Here is a 15,363-nt window from a genome sequence, read left to right on the forward strand (position 1 = left end):
TGTGCCCAAAGTAAACTGCCTGTTACTCAGACCCAGAAGCTAAGATATGCATATAATGGTAGATTTGGATAGAAAACACGCTAAAGTTTCTGAAACTGTTATAATTATGTCTGTGAGTATAACAGAACTAAAATGGCAGGTGAAACTCAGAGGACAAACCATCCCCCCCAAAAAAAACAATTCAGCCTACTACTGTTTTCAATGGCTGCCACTTTTATTATAAGGCGAAATCCTTCCAGATTGCAGTTCCTAGGGCTTCCACTAGATGTCAACAGTCTTTTTAGAAAGAGTTTCATGCTGGTGTTTGGAAAAATTTGCCAGTAGTTTTTCTAGGTGGCTCCCATTTTGGCTGTAGTGTTTCCAAGCGTGTGGAAGAGAGCGCGTTCTTTGGTATTTTTCTCCGGTAAAGACCATAACGATTCTCCATCTTAAATTGTATTGTTTATTTACGTATTAGGCTTGTTTGGAAAAGTTTATTAGTAACGTTTGGGATTCATTTTGTATGCATTTTGATGGAGGGAAACTGGGTGGATTATTGACTGAAGCGCACCAGCTAAACTGAGTTTTTATGGATATAAAGAAGGACATTGTCGAATAAAAACACCATTTGTGATGTATCTGGGACCTTTTGGAGTGCCAACAGAAGAAGATCATCAAAGGTAAGGCATTTATTATATCGCTATTTCTGACTTTCGTGGCGCACCTGCCTGGTTGAAACATGTTTTTCATGCTTTGTATGCGTGGCGCTGTCCTCAGATAATCACATGGTGTGCTTTCGCGGTAAAGCCTTTTTGAAATCTGACACAGTGGCTGGATTAACAAGAAGTTAAGATTTATGTTGATGTATTACACTTGTGATTTTATGAAAGTTAAATATTTATAATTCTGTAGTTTGAATTTCGCACTCTGCAATTTCACCGGATGATGGCCAGGTGGGACGGTAGCGTCCCACCTGCCCATAAGAAGTTAACTCCGTTTTGTTTGTAGCTACATCTTGTTTGGCCAGCTTTGTGTCAAGTCACTCCGGTTCACACTGAGCATTGCAGGTAAGTAACCCATCACTTTTTCCTACTGATCTGTCGATAGTGCCTGCTAAATTCAGGGCATCAATGTTGAAGAGAAAAGTAGCAAAACGTTTGTAGTTCTCGATGGTTAACGTTATCTTTCAAACTGAACAGCTCACGTTGTAGACATGCTACATGGCAGACCAATCCAAACTCATCTCCCGGCATGTCCAGCCTATACATTATCTCGACCAATCATGGCTAGTGGGAAGGTTCCTGACTTTTTCCATGGCTAAACCAACTAGGCTTGTAATTTAACAATTTTATAAATATTTATGGATGGAATGAAAGTTCACATGTTCCAGAAGGCATTTCTGCACCGAAAAATACACGTTTATGTTCAAATGCTTCTCATGTGAAGTAGTGGCGTGCAACATATGCCTAGTTTCCTGAAAAGAGTCACATTTGGGACAAATCAACACGCCGTCTCTCGCAAGCCTGCAGACCCTAGGCCTACATCACACTACAGTGCACCATCAAGGATCCGATCTGTTCTGTTCGGCTCAGTAGTACGGGGAATTGCATGTCAAGGCTATGTATAGAGGAGTGTTTTGTGTTGGTGTCATGTAACGTGTGACTGTGCTTTAAAGCACAAAGTTGTGTCAGTGTGCTGTGCTGTAGCCAGATCACTACCCACTACTGCCATGTTCTCCACTTCGCAGGGAGATGGAACCATGGGGAATACCTGAAAACAAGCTTTGGGTTTTAGTCACAGAAGGAGATGGGCTCATCCATCATATGGCTCTTTAAGATTCCTTTCAGTGCAGTGCTGCGTATTATGCATAAATTCTGTACTATACGAGGGAAATGCATATGAGGAATGCTTTTGTGTCTAAAATGTAAACTGTCTGGCTCCAGCAAGCAAAACAAGTTAAATATGTTTGTGACTGTTAAAGGCCCTATGCAGTCAAACGTGTTTTCCTGTGTTTTATATACACTGAATATACCAAACATTATGAACACCTCTTTCCATGACATAGACTGACTAGGTGAAAGCTATGATCCCCTTATTGATGTCACTTGTTAAATCCACTTCAATGAGTGTAGCTGAAGGGGAGGAGACCAGTTAAAGAAGGATTTTTAAGCCTCGAGACAGTTGAGACATGGATTGTGTTTGTGTCCCATTCAGAGGGTGACAAAACATTTAAGTGCATTTGAACAGTGTAGTACTGTAAGTGCTGGTTTGTGTAAAGAACTGCAATGCTACTGGGTTTTTCCACACTCGACAGTTTTCAGCGTGTATCAAGAATGGTCCACCACCAAAAGGACAACTAGCCAACTTTGCAAAACTGTGAGAAGCATTGGAGTCAACATGGGCTAGCATCAGGGGGAGGGAGGAGGTGCAACTCAATAGGAAGGTGTTCCTAATGTTCGGTAGACTCAGTCCATTTCCACACTGAGGTTGGAATAATAATCTGCCTGGAATTTCATCCTGTTGTTGTGGGATTGAGTTTTGGGCTACCTGGTGACATCACCAGGTGGTCAATTACTTAATTGACCAAGTAGAAAGAGTGTTCCAAACCTCTCTGCCAATAATAGCTAGTTTTCAGTTTTCCCCTCCCCACTCAGACCACTACCAGACAGTCCTAGCTAAATTCTTGCTTGAGAAATGGCTCTTTGCTAAGAAGCTAGGTACTTAATTGTTACCCAGAACTGATTTGAGATTAAGATAAAAACTGCTGCGTTAGACCTTTAAAATGTAATAGCACCTTAACAACACAAGAAAGTGAACTTAAATCAGAATGATTTGGGTCTGAAGTTTTGATCGTTTTTCTTCTGGACTATCAGCCTGTCTTTAAGCCGCCTGGTGGGATAGCTTCTGGTAGAAATGGCTGCATCCATCTCCCACAGTCTGGCAGCCAGGTGATCGCTCACTCACTCACTCACTCTCTCTCTCTCTCTCTCTCTCTCTCTCTCTGTCAGGATAATGTGTTTCTGCATCAGGCAGGGAGGCAGCACAGATGCAGTTTCAGGGAGAGGTCCTCCATCCCATCACTCCCCACTTTCTTATACTCCATACAACTTCTGAAATGCCTCCATTTGCATCCCACCAAGAACCAAATGATTAAGCCCACGAGGGGTGTTGATTGCTCTTGTCCCTCGGAACTGTGGCGTGTGGAGCTTACTGATGTGTTGCTAAATGTACAGCTTCCCCCTAAGCACCATGTGGTTCTAACATACAGGGTTTGGGGAGTATTTGCTGGTGCAGGGTTATAGTTCACCCCCACGCAGAGTACACTACACCACACACAGTGATGAATCATATGGGGTTGGGGGTCACATCTAGAACAATATTACCTTTGAGGGATTTCCCCCCCCCCCTGAAAAATGACCCGCATTTGACCACACAGTTCATTTATCAAAAGCTTCCAGTGAAAAAATAAAATCTACTTCCTTTAAACAGTGATATTTTTTTCTCGGTTACTCTATTTTTGCTGATAGCCTTGTTGACTGAACCTGTGTGTATGTGTGTGTGTTTTGCAGGGAAGTGAGGAGGGAGACGTGGACAAGAACAAGTGCTGCACGCTGTGTAACATGTCCTTCACCTCAGCAGTGGTGGCACAGTCACATTACCAAGGCAAAATCCACGCGAAGAGACTAAAGCTGCTGCTGGGGGAGCAACCTGCCATCACAGCCAAAGGTAGGCTTCTCTCTCTGTCGCTCTCTCTCTCTCTCTCTCTTTTCACTCTCTTTCTATCTCTCTCTGTCTGTCTCTTTAACTCACTCTCCTGTAGAGACATCTGCATGTTGTTTCCTTGTTGAAATGGAACTTGTCCTTTTGTCACCTCGACAAGCCTGCAGTCTGATGACATCAGACAATCCGAGGAGACTTGCGGTGACAGAGATGTCTAACACAACTCTGTGTTAAGATCGATGTGCTTGTCCTCACACACAGAGGTTCTAGCTAGGACAACTAGACAAGCAGAAAGCCACAGGTAAACTTTGGGCTACTACCTAGCACAGAGAGGAGCTGTAGCTTAAAAAAAATATATGTTTTAACCGTTATTTAACTAGGCAAGTCAGTTAAGAACAAATTCTTATTTACAATGACGGCCTTCCCGGGAAACAGTGGGTTAAATGCCTTGTTCAGGGGCTGAACGGCAAATTTTTACCTTGTCAGCTCAGGGATTTGATCCAGGAACCATTCGGTTACTGACCTACCTGCCGCCCCCTTGTGTGTATGGACTGGTGGAGAAACTCAATGTATCGTCTTATTGTCTGTGGGTGTTTTGTTTAGATGTAATCGTCTGCCGCAGTACCTCAGGGTTGAGGAAAGTCTGGACGATACTTTAAACACCAGCTGCTGCTTACAAATTGGCAGTTGAAAGAATAATGGCCATGGGGTAAAGCTGGCCATGGGGTAAATTAGAATTAGAAAAAATAACAACTTTTATTCAATCAGATCATTCCCTAATGCAATGCCTGAGACCTGGATATGCAGAGGGGATGCAGGAGGTGAATAAATCACCAGCTGTGTTTGTTTATTTGGGGGTTCTATCTCTGGAGAATTTGCATCTGATTGTAAGTCTTTTTACATGCTGATTTTTTTTTGACTCATCTGTTATTTCAGATATCCTTGAACAAAACGTTTACTTTACCTTGGTGGAAAGCCCTCTGCGCCTATTGTTTGACTCTGCAATAGTTCACAATTGTGCAATTAGCTAGTGGAGAGGCATAGAAATACAGTGCCAAAACAATACATTTGGTCAGTTTGTGTCTCATGTAAAAAAGGCAGAGGGATGCTTACCCTAGCTGAAACCAAGGCCAGACACTGCCGCAATACTCATTATAGTAGTCCTGGCCTCAGTCTCTGAATGTACAGTATCTCTGTCAGTTCTACAGTTGAAGTCGGAAGTTTACATACACTTAGGTTGGAGTCATTGAAACTCATTTTTCAACCACACCACAAATGTCTTGTTAACAAACTATAGTTTTGGCAAGTCGGTTAGGACATCTACTTTGTGCATGACAAGTCATTCTTCTAACAATTGCTTACAGACAGATTATTTCACTTATAATTCACTGTATCACAATTCCAGTGGGTAAGAAGTTTACATACACTAAGTTGACTGTGCTTTAAACAGCTTGGAAAATTGGTGTCATGGCTTTAGAAGCTTCTAATGGGCTAATTGATATCGATATAATTTGAGTCAATTGGAGGTGTACCTGTGGATGTATTTCAAGGCCTACTTTCAAACTCAGTGCCTCTTTGCTTGACATCATGGGGAAATCTATCGAAATCAGCCAAGACCCCAGAATTTTTTTTGTAGTACTCCACAAGTCTGGTTCATCCTTGGGAACAATTTCCTAATGCATGAAGGTACCACGTTCATCTGTACAAACAATAGTACCAAGTATAAACATCATGGGACCACGCAGCCGTCATACCGCTCAGGAAGGAGATGCATTCTGTCTCCTAGAGATGCACTTTTCGCACCAAAGTATGTTCAAATCAATCCCAGAACAACAGCAAAGGACCTTGTGAAGATGCTGGAGTATCTATATACACAGTAACACGAGTCCTATATCGACATAACCTGAAAGGCCGCTCAGCAAGGAAGAAGCCACTGCTCCAAAACCACCATTAAAAAAGCCAGACTACGGTTTGCAACTGCACAGGGGGACAAAAATCATACTTTTTGGAGAAATGTCCTCTGGACTGATGAAACAAAAATAGAACTGTTTGGCCATAATGACCATTGTTATGTTTGGAGGGAAAAGGGGGAGGCTTGCAAGCTGAAGAACACCATCACAACTGTGAAGCACGGCGGTGGCAGAATCATGTTGTGGCGGTGCTTTGCTGCAGGAGGGACTGGTGCACTTCACAAAATAGATGGCATCATGAGGGGGGGAAATTATGTGGATATATTGAAGCAACATCTCAAGACATCAGTCACAAAGTTAAAGCTTGGTCGCAAATGGGACTTTCAAATGGACAATGACCCCAAGCATACTTCCAAAGTTGTGGCAAAATGGCTTACGGACAACAAAGTCAAGATATTGGAGTGGCCATCACAAAGCCCTGACCTCAATCCTATAGAATATTGTGGGCAGAACTGAAAAAGCATGGGCGAGCAGGGAGGCCTACAAACCTGATTCAGTTCAAAATCCACCCAATGTATTGTGGGAAGCTTGTGGAAGGCTAGCAGAAATGTTTGATCCAAGTTCAACAATTTAAAAGCAATGCTACCAAATACTAAGTGTATGTAAACTTCTGACCCACTGGGAATGTGATGATAGAAATAAAATATGAAATAAATCACTCTATACTATTATTCTGACATTTAACATTCTTAAAATAAAGTGGGGATCCTAACTGACCTAAAACAGGGGATTTTCACTAGGATTAAATGTCAATAATTGTGAAAAACTCAGTTTAAATGTATTTGGCTAAGATGATTGTGGACTACAGAAAAAGGAGGACCGAGTACACCCCCATTCTCATCAATGGGGAGTAGGAGCAGGTTGAGAGCTTCAAGTTCCTTGGTGTCCACATCACCAACAAACTAGAATGGTCTAAACACACCAAGACAGGCGTGAAGAGGGCACGACAAAGCCTATTTCCCCTCAGGAAACTAAAAATATTTGGCATGGGTCCTGAGATCCTCAAAAGGTTATATAGCTGCAGCATTGAGAGCATCCTGACTGGTTGCATCACTGCTTGGTATGGCAATTGCTCGGCCTCTGACCGCAAGGCACTACAGAGGGCACTACAGTGCGCAACGCACTACAGTGCGTATGGCCCAGTACATCACTGGGGCTAAGCTGCCTGCCATCCAGGCCCTCTACACCAGGAGGTGTCAGAGGAAGGCCCAAAAAATATTCAGACCCTAGCCACCCCCGTCATAGACTGTTCTCTCTACTACCGCATGGCAAGCTGTACCGGAGTGCCAAGTCTAGGACAAAAAGGCTTCTCAACATTTTTACCCCCAAGCCATAAGACTCATGAACAGGTAATCAAATGGCTACCCGGACTATTTGCATTGTGTGCCCCCCTAACCCCTCTTTACGCTACTGCTACTCTCTGTTCACCATATGCATAGTCACTTTAACCATATCTACATGTACATACCACTACAATCAGCCTGACTAACCGGTGTCTGTATGTAGCCTCAGTACTGTATGTAGCCTCGCTACTGTTTTTCACTGTCTTTTTACTGTTGTTTTTATTTCTTTATTTACCTATTGTTCACCTAATACATTTTTTGCACTATTGGTTAGAGCCTGTAAGTAAGCATTTCACTGTACACCTGTTGTATTTGGCACACGTGAATAAACTTTGATTTGTATGTAAACAAATAGCCAGACCCCCCCCCCCCTTAAGAGCTTTCAGAATATATACAGTGCTCAAAAAAATAAAGGGAACACTTAAACAACACAATGTAACTCCAAGTCAATCACACTTCTGTCAAATCAAATTGTCCACTTAGGAAGCAACACTGATTGACAATACATTTCACATGCTGTTGTGCAAATGGTATAGACAACAGGTGGAAATTATAGGCAATTAGCAAGACACCCCCAATAAAGGAGTGGTTCTGCAGGTGGGGACCACAGACCACTTCTCAGTTCCTATGCTTCCTGGCTGATGTTTTGGTCACTTTTGAATGCTGGCTGTGCTTTCACTCTAGTGGTAGCATGAGACGGAGTCTACACCCGACACAAGTGGCTCAGGTAGTGCAGCTCATCCAAGGATGGCACATCAATGCGAGCTGTGGCAAGAAGGTTTGCTGTGTCTGTCAGCGTAGTGTCCAGAGCATGGAGGCGCTACCAGGAGACAGGCCAGTACATCAGGAGATGTGGAGGAGGCCGTAGGAGGGCAACAACCCAGCAGCAGGACCGCTACCTCCGCCTTTGTGCAAGGAGGAGCACTGCCAGAGCCCTGCAAAATGACCTCCAGCAGGCCACAAATGTGCATGTGTCTGCTCAAACGGTCAGAAACAGACTCCATGAGGGTGGTATGAGGGCCCGACGTCCACAGGTGGGGGTTGTGCTTATAGCCCAACACCGTGCAGGACGTTTGGCATTTGCCAGAGAACACCAAGATTGGCAAATTCGCCACTGGCGCCCTGTGCTCTTCACAGATGAAAGCAGGTTCACACTGAGCACATGTGACAGACGTGACAGAGTCTGGAGACGCCGTGGAGAACATTCTGCTGCCTGCAACATCCTCCAGCATGACCGGTTTGGCGGTGGGTCAGTCATGGTGTGGGGTGGCATTTCTTTGGGGGGCCGCACAGCCCTCCATGTGCTCACCAGAGGTAGCCTGACTGCCATTAGGTACCGAGATGAGATCCTCAGACCTCTTGTGAGACCATATGCTGGTGCGGTTGGCCCTGGGTTCCTCCTAATGCAAGACAATGCTAGACATGTGGCTGGAGTGTGTCAGCAGTTCCTGCAAGAGGAAGGCATTGATGCTTGGACTGGCCCGCCCGTTCCCCAGACCTGAATCCAATTGAGCACATCTGGGACATCATGTGTCGCTCCCATCCACCAACGCCACGTTGCACCACAGATTGTCCAGGAGTTGGCGGATGCTTTTGTCCAGGTCTGGGAGGAGATCCCTCAGCAGACCATCCGTCACCTCATCAGGAGCATGCCCAGGCATTGTAGGGAGGTCATACAGGCACGTGGAAGCCACACTGACTACTGAGCCTCATTTTTACTTGTTTTAAGGACATTACATCAAAGTTGGATCAGCCTGTAGTGTGGTTTTCCACTTTAATTTTGAGTGTGACTCCAAATCCAGACCTCCATGGGTTGATAAATTTGATTTCCATTAATCATTTTTGTGTGATTTTGTTGTCAGCACATTCAACTATGTAAAGAAAAAAGTATTTAATAAGAATATTTCATTCATTCAGATCTAGGATGTGTTATTTTAGTGTTCCCTTTATTTTTTTGAGCAGTGTATGTTACAGTTACATCTAAATGTTTTAAACTTATATGATTAAATATAAAACTATTTGTGAGAAGATGAAATGTGAATTTAGCCTTCTAAATTAGATTGTTTTCATGTAATGTTTTACCCAGTCAGTAACCACGCCCACTTGTCCACAGACATTATGCCATAAGGATGGAACGCCCCTTTTTCCATTGTAGGCAGTGGAGTGCTTATAAAAGGACTCCAAACAAATGTACATTAGACCTGTACATTGTTGGGTTGCTACTGGCGTGTAAAATGGTTTAAAACTACGAGACCAGAAAGTGTGGAGCTGTGGCTACACGTGTGAAATGGTTAGACTCTACCAGACCAGAATAAGGTAAGACCCTCTGAAACTCAACAAAGAAGAGGACTAGACATGCACCTCCTCTAGCTCTGCATGTAATGTAGCCTAGGAAAATAAACCAAAGATGAGAAAAGAATAACATTTCTCTATCAAAAGACCATTGGTATGTCTGATGTATTCATTCTAACAAACACTTGCAGAAATAGGAAACCTACTACAACTACAAAGGACATGGTGACCTCTGGTGGACGACTTTCTGTCGAACAATTCGTCATAGACTGACCGAGCGATTTCAACAGAGAGAGAGACGACATACAAGAGTAAATATGTACTTTGCATTTCTAAATCCGAATGAGCGGTTGTTAGGGTGCTAAATATCCACATTTACAATAAGCGTATTATTCAACTGTATGTGCGATAGTTGAATTCCTTTGTCTTTCTTTCCCCACCCCTTTCATTGTTCCGCAATAAATCGTTGTTTTGTTCGATAATGTCCAAAACTAGTGTCCAATTAGCTACTTTTGCTAGCACGTTTAGTTCACATGTCCAAACGCTTATTTAACCTTTATTTAACAAGGAAAGTCAGTTAAGAACACATTATTACTTACAGTGACTGCCTACAACGGCCAAACCCAGACGATGCTGGGCCAATTGTGCGCTGCCCTATGGGACTCCCAATCACAGCCGGTTGTGATACAGCCTGGATTCGAATCAGGGTGTCTGTAGCGATGCCTCAAGTGTGCTCTTTATGGACTAATCTCGGTTCTAGGTTTCAACTGTACCAGGCAGATAGCATTTATTTTTCGTTTGGGAGAGCGGTTGGCTGATATCAATGTTGTGAACAGAGTGCCCCATTGTAGCAGTGGGGTTATGGTATGGGCAGACATAAGCTACGGGCAATGAACACAATTTGATTTTATCGATGCCAATTTGAATGCACCATTGTTTGTCGTGCCATTCCTCCGCCGTTATCACCTCATGTTTCAGCATGATAATGCACAGCGCCATGTTGCAAGGATCTGTACACAATTCCAGGAAGCTGAAAATGTCCCAGGTCTTCCTTGGCCTGCATACTCAGACATGACACCCATTTAGCATGTTGGGTTACAACAGGGCGTTCCAGTTACCACCAATATCCAGCAACTTCGCACTGTCATTGAAGAGGAGTGAGACAACAAGTCACAATCGAAAGTCTGATCAACTCTATGCAAAGGAGATGTGTCGCGCGGCATGAGGCAAATGGTGGTCATAACAGATACTGACTGGTTTTGTGATCCACACTCCTACCTTTTTTTTTAAGGTATCTATGACCAGCAAATGCTTATCTGTATTCCCAGTCATGTGAAATCTATAGATTAAGGCCTAATAAATTGATTGATTTCCTTATATGAACTGTTACTCAGTAAAATCCTTGAAATTGTTGCATGTTGCATTTATACATAAGGGCATTCCCTTGAAGATAAGTCCTTTGCACCTATTTATTATGAGGATTATGACTTAACAGGTTGGGCATGGGCACCCTGTTAGTGACATAAATAATATGGTGGGAAAGACCTAGAGGCTGGAGAGTACAGGTTGTAGGGGTCACTACCCAGCAGGGTGAGACATGTTTCTGCAGCCCCCATCAACCATTACAGGCCTGAACCCCTCCCCAACGCCTTGTCCCCCTTCATGGCCTCTTCCTCCTCATCCTTCTAACCCTGCTCCTCCTAAGCCTGCTGCTTCAGGAAACTACTGTAAACCTGGTACAGGGAATAGAGTATACTGCAATCGAGGTTTGCAATCAGTGGCATGTTTTGTTTCAGCTTGATTTCCTTAAAAGCTCAAATCTGTTCTGTTCTGGTAAAAAGCTGAGGGATGGGCATGGAGAAATATAACCACTCTCAAATTCATAGACAGAACTATGGATGCAAGGACGGACCATCCATGATATCAAAATTATACTTTTAACTCTATTTTGAGGCTGTACAGTGTTTGTTTACATTAACATTGCTTACAAACATTGGAGTGACTGCCTACAAGCTTATATTTTGGGTTCTGATGGGGTACGAGCACTGAGGTATAATAAGAACTGGAGACTGAGTCCAAGATTTCCAACAGTTGTTTAAGATAATCGACTCACATTCTCATTCGCCGATTCATGGAACGTCTATATCCAGGTTGCAATCGGTTTATATGGACACACATTGCAACCAATATCTTCGGTTGTGAGTGATGGAAAAACAAATTGGCCTCAGCGACAATTATTTGAATTATCCCATGGATGTTTTGTACACAAAGGTGATGACTAAAGTGTGTTATTAGGAATTTTCAAATCTGACTTCTCTATGTGGCTGTCTTTCTAGGCCGAGCGTAAGTTAAGCTGCACTATCAAAACAAAACTGTGTAAGAGCAGTCAAAACTGTGCTTCTAGACAAGAACCCTGGCGTCTTGGGGTACGATAGTTGAACTAAGCTTGTGAGACATTTCAAAGTTATTTTCTTCAAGAATCAATGATTGTATATCATTACTTTATAATTCAAAAGGATTCTAGCTTCAACCTGAGGTTGTGCTTTGATTTGGTATTTACAGACAGCAGGGAATCTGAAGTACAGTGCTTCATGCTACTGGGTCATGTTGGCAAGGAGGTTCCTAGGGGATGTGGCGTATCTGATTTATTTCTGTTGGAATGTTTAGTCATTGTATTTCCTAGATGTTGTCATAGGGATAGTGGGTAATCATAGGAATGCTAGTGTTATTTCCCATAGAGTGAGCTGTGTCTCATTTGGGGAAAGATCTTGGTTACCTTACGTAACCTTTCGATTTATTTGGTATAACGTATGCTGATACTGTAAAATAGTTCTTAAATAAAATTATGCTATTTCCCCTCATGCCTCCCTGTCGGTCACTGACAGATTCAGTCATTAACCATGCCATCTGTGGCCAATGGTTCAGAACAAAGGGTGCTCTGCTCCCAACTGAGGAAGGCCAGACAGAGAAATCAATTGCACTGCCACCCAACAAACCCAGCTAGAGCCACAGACAGAGAACCCCCCCCGAACTCCAGCCTCAGTCAGAGAAAGAAGGCCAGAGAGACCCCAGTCATATTATGCATCCCAAATGGCAACCCATTTAGTGCACTACTTTCGACCAGGGCTCATAGGCTCTGGTGGTGCACAATTGTCCCAGCGTCGTCCGGATTTGACCGATGTAGGCCATCATTGTAAATAAGAATTTGTTCTTACCTGACTTGCCTAGTTAAATAAAGGTTCAATTACATTCAATAAAAAAAGTAGTGGACAGTATTGGAAATAAGGGTAGCCTAGTGGTTAGAGTGTTGGACTAGTAACCGGAAGGTTGCAAGTTCAAACCCCCGAGCTGACAAGGTACAAATCTGTCGTTCTTGCCCCTGAACAGGCAGTTAACCCACTGTTCCTAGGCCGTCATTGAAAATAAGAATTTGTTCTTAACTGACTTGCCTGGTTAAAGGTAAAATAAATAAATTTGGGATGAACACATACTGGAGGGCGCCTCTCAAAATGTCTCTGCGTTTCTGTCGTACATCATCATCAAATCAAATCAAATTTATTTATATAGCCCTTCGTACATCAGCTGATATCTCAAAGTGCTGTACAGAAACCCAGCCTAAAACCCCAAACAGCAAGCAATGCAGGTGTAGAAGCACGGTGGCTAGGAAAAACTCCCTAGAAAGGCCAAAACCTAGGAAGAAACCTAGAGAGGAACCAGGCTGTGGGGTGGCCAGTCCTCTTCTGGCTGTGCCGGGTGGAGATTATAACAGAACATGGCCAAGATGTTCAAATGTTCATAAATGACCAGCATGGTCGAATAATAATAAGGCAGAACAGTTGAAACTGGAGCAGCAGCACAGTCAGGTGGAAGTTGAAACTGGAGCAGCAGCATGGCCAGGTGGACTGGGGACAGCAAGGAGTCATCATCTCAGGTAGTCCTGGGGCATGGTCCTAGGGCTCAGGTCAGTTGAAACTGGAACAGCAGCATGGCCAGGTGGACTGGGGACAGCAAGGAGTCATCATGTCAGGTAGTCCTGGGGCATGGTCCTAGGGCTCAGGTCCTCCGAGAGAGAGAAAGAAAGAGAGAAGGAGAGAATTAGAGAACGCACACTTAGATTCACACAGGACACCGAATAGGACAGGAGAAGTACTCCAGATATAACAAACTGACCCCAGCCCCCCGACACAAACTACTGCAGCATAAATACTGGAGGCTGAGACAGGAGGGGTCAGGAGACACTGTGGCCCCATCCGAGGACACCCCCGGACAGGGCCAAACAGGAAGGATATAACCCCACCCACTTTGCCAAAGCACAGCCCCCACACCACTAGAGGGATAACTTCAACCACCAACTTACCATCCTGAGACAAGGCTGAGTATAGCCCACAAAGATCTCCGCCACGGCACAACCCAAGGGGGGCGCCAACCCAGACAGGATGACCACAACAGTGAATCAACCCACTCAGGTGACGCACCCCTCCAGGGACGGCATGAGAGAGCCCCAGTAAGCCAGTGACCCAGCCCCTGTAATAGGGTTAGAGGCAGAGAATCCCAGTGGAAAGAGGGGAACCGGCCAGGCAGAGACAGCAAGGGCGGTTCGTTGCTCCAGAGCCTTTCCGTTCACCTTCCCACTCCTGGGCCAGACTACACTCAATCATATGACCCACTGAAGAGATGAGTCTTCAGTAAAGACTTAAAGGTTGAGACCGAGTTTGCGTCTCTGACATGGGTATGCAGACCGTTCCATAAAAATGGAGCTCTATAGGAGAAAGCCCTGCCTCCAGCTGTTTGCTTAGAAATTCTAGGGACAATTAGGAGGCCTGCGTCTTGTGACCGTAGCGTACGTGTAGGTATGTACGGCAGGACCAAATCAGAGAGATAGGTAGGAGCAAGCCCATGTAATGCTTTGTAGGTTAGCAGTAAAACCTTGAAATCAGCCCTTGCTTTGACAGGAAGCCAGTGTAGAGAGGCTAGCACTGGAGTAATATGATCAAATTTTTTGGTTCTAGTCAGGATTCTAGCAGCCGTATTTAGCACTAACTGAAGTTTATTTAGTGCTTTATCCGGGTAGCCGGAAAATAGAGCATTGCAGTAGTCTAACCTAGAAGTGACAAAAGCATGGATGGCCGGGGTATCCTGGAAGGATATTGATCTCATCCCGTCAGAGGAGGCCTGTTTTTTTTTAAATGCCTTCCTAACCATCTTAAATAAGCATGCCCCATTCAAGAAATGTAGAACCAGGAACAGATATAGCCCTTGGTTCTCCCCAGACCTGACTGCCCTTAACCAACACAAAAACATCCTATGGCATTCTGCATTAGCATCGAACAGTCCCCGTGATATGCAGCTTTTCAGGGAAGCTAGAAACCATTACACACAGGCAGTTAGAAAAGCCAAGGCTAGCTTTTTCATGCAGAAATTTGCTTCCTGCAAAACTAACTCAAAAAAGTTCTGGGACACTGTAAAGTCCATGGAGAATAAGAACACCTCCTCCCAGCTGCCCACTGCACTGAAGATAGGAAACACTGTCAACACTGAAAAATCAACTATAATTGAAAATTTCAATAAGCATTTTTCTACGGCTGGCCATGCTTTCCACCTGGCTACCCCTACCCCGGTCAACAGCACTGCACCCCCCACAGCAACTCACCCAAGCCTTCCCCATTTCTCCTTCTCCCAAATCCAGGCAGCTAATGTTCTGAAAGAGCTGCAAAATCTGGACCCCTACAAATCAGCGGGGCTAGACAATCTGGACCCTTTCTTTCTAAAATGATCTGCCGAAATTGTTGCCACCCCTATTACAAGCCTGTTCAACCTCTCTTTTGTGTCGTCTGAAATTCCCAAAGATTGGAAAGCAGCTGCGATCATCCCCCTCTTCAAAGGGGGGGACACTCTTGACCCAAACTGCTACAGACCTATATCTATCCTATTCTGCCTTTCTAAGGTCTTCGAAAGCCAAGTCAACAAACAGATTACCGACCATTTCGAATCTCACCATACCCTCTCTGCTATGCAATCTGGTTTCAGAGCTGGTCATGGGTGCACCTCAGCCACGCTCA

The 15,363-nt window shown here is 44.2% G+C and overlaps 1 protein-coding gene across 1 annotated transcript in view; it reads left to right on the forward strand.

Moving 5' to 3' along the window:
* The window catches only part of LOC112262663 (zinc finger matrin-type protein 4-like), a 197,164-nt gene that overhangs the window by 116,939 nt on the left and 64,862 nt on the right, over nucleotides 1-15,363 (forward strand). Inside the window, exon 4 of the mRNA XM_024438336.2 lies at nucleotides 3,549-3,705. Within this exon, the coding sequence (XP_024294104.1) occupies nucleotides 3,549-3,705 (157 nt within the window). The remainder of the gene's footprint in view (nucleotides 1-3,548; nucleotides 3,706-15,363) is intronic.

This window comes from Oncorhynchus tshawytscha, linkage group LG12 (genome assembly GCF_018296145.1).
Source record: "Oncorhynchus tshawytscha isolate Ot180627B linkage group LG12, Otsh_v2.0, whole genome shotgun sequence".
NCBI lineage: Eukaryota > Metazoa > Chordata > Actinopteri > Salmoniformes > Salmonidae > Oncorhynchus > Oncorhynchus tshawytscha.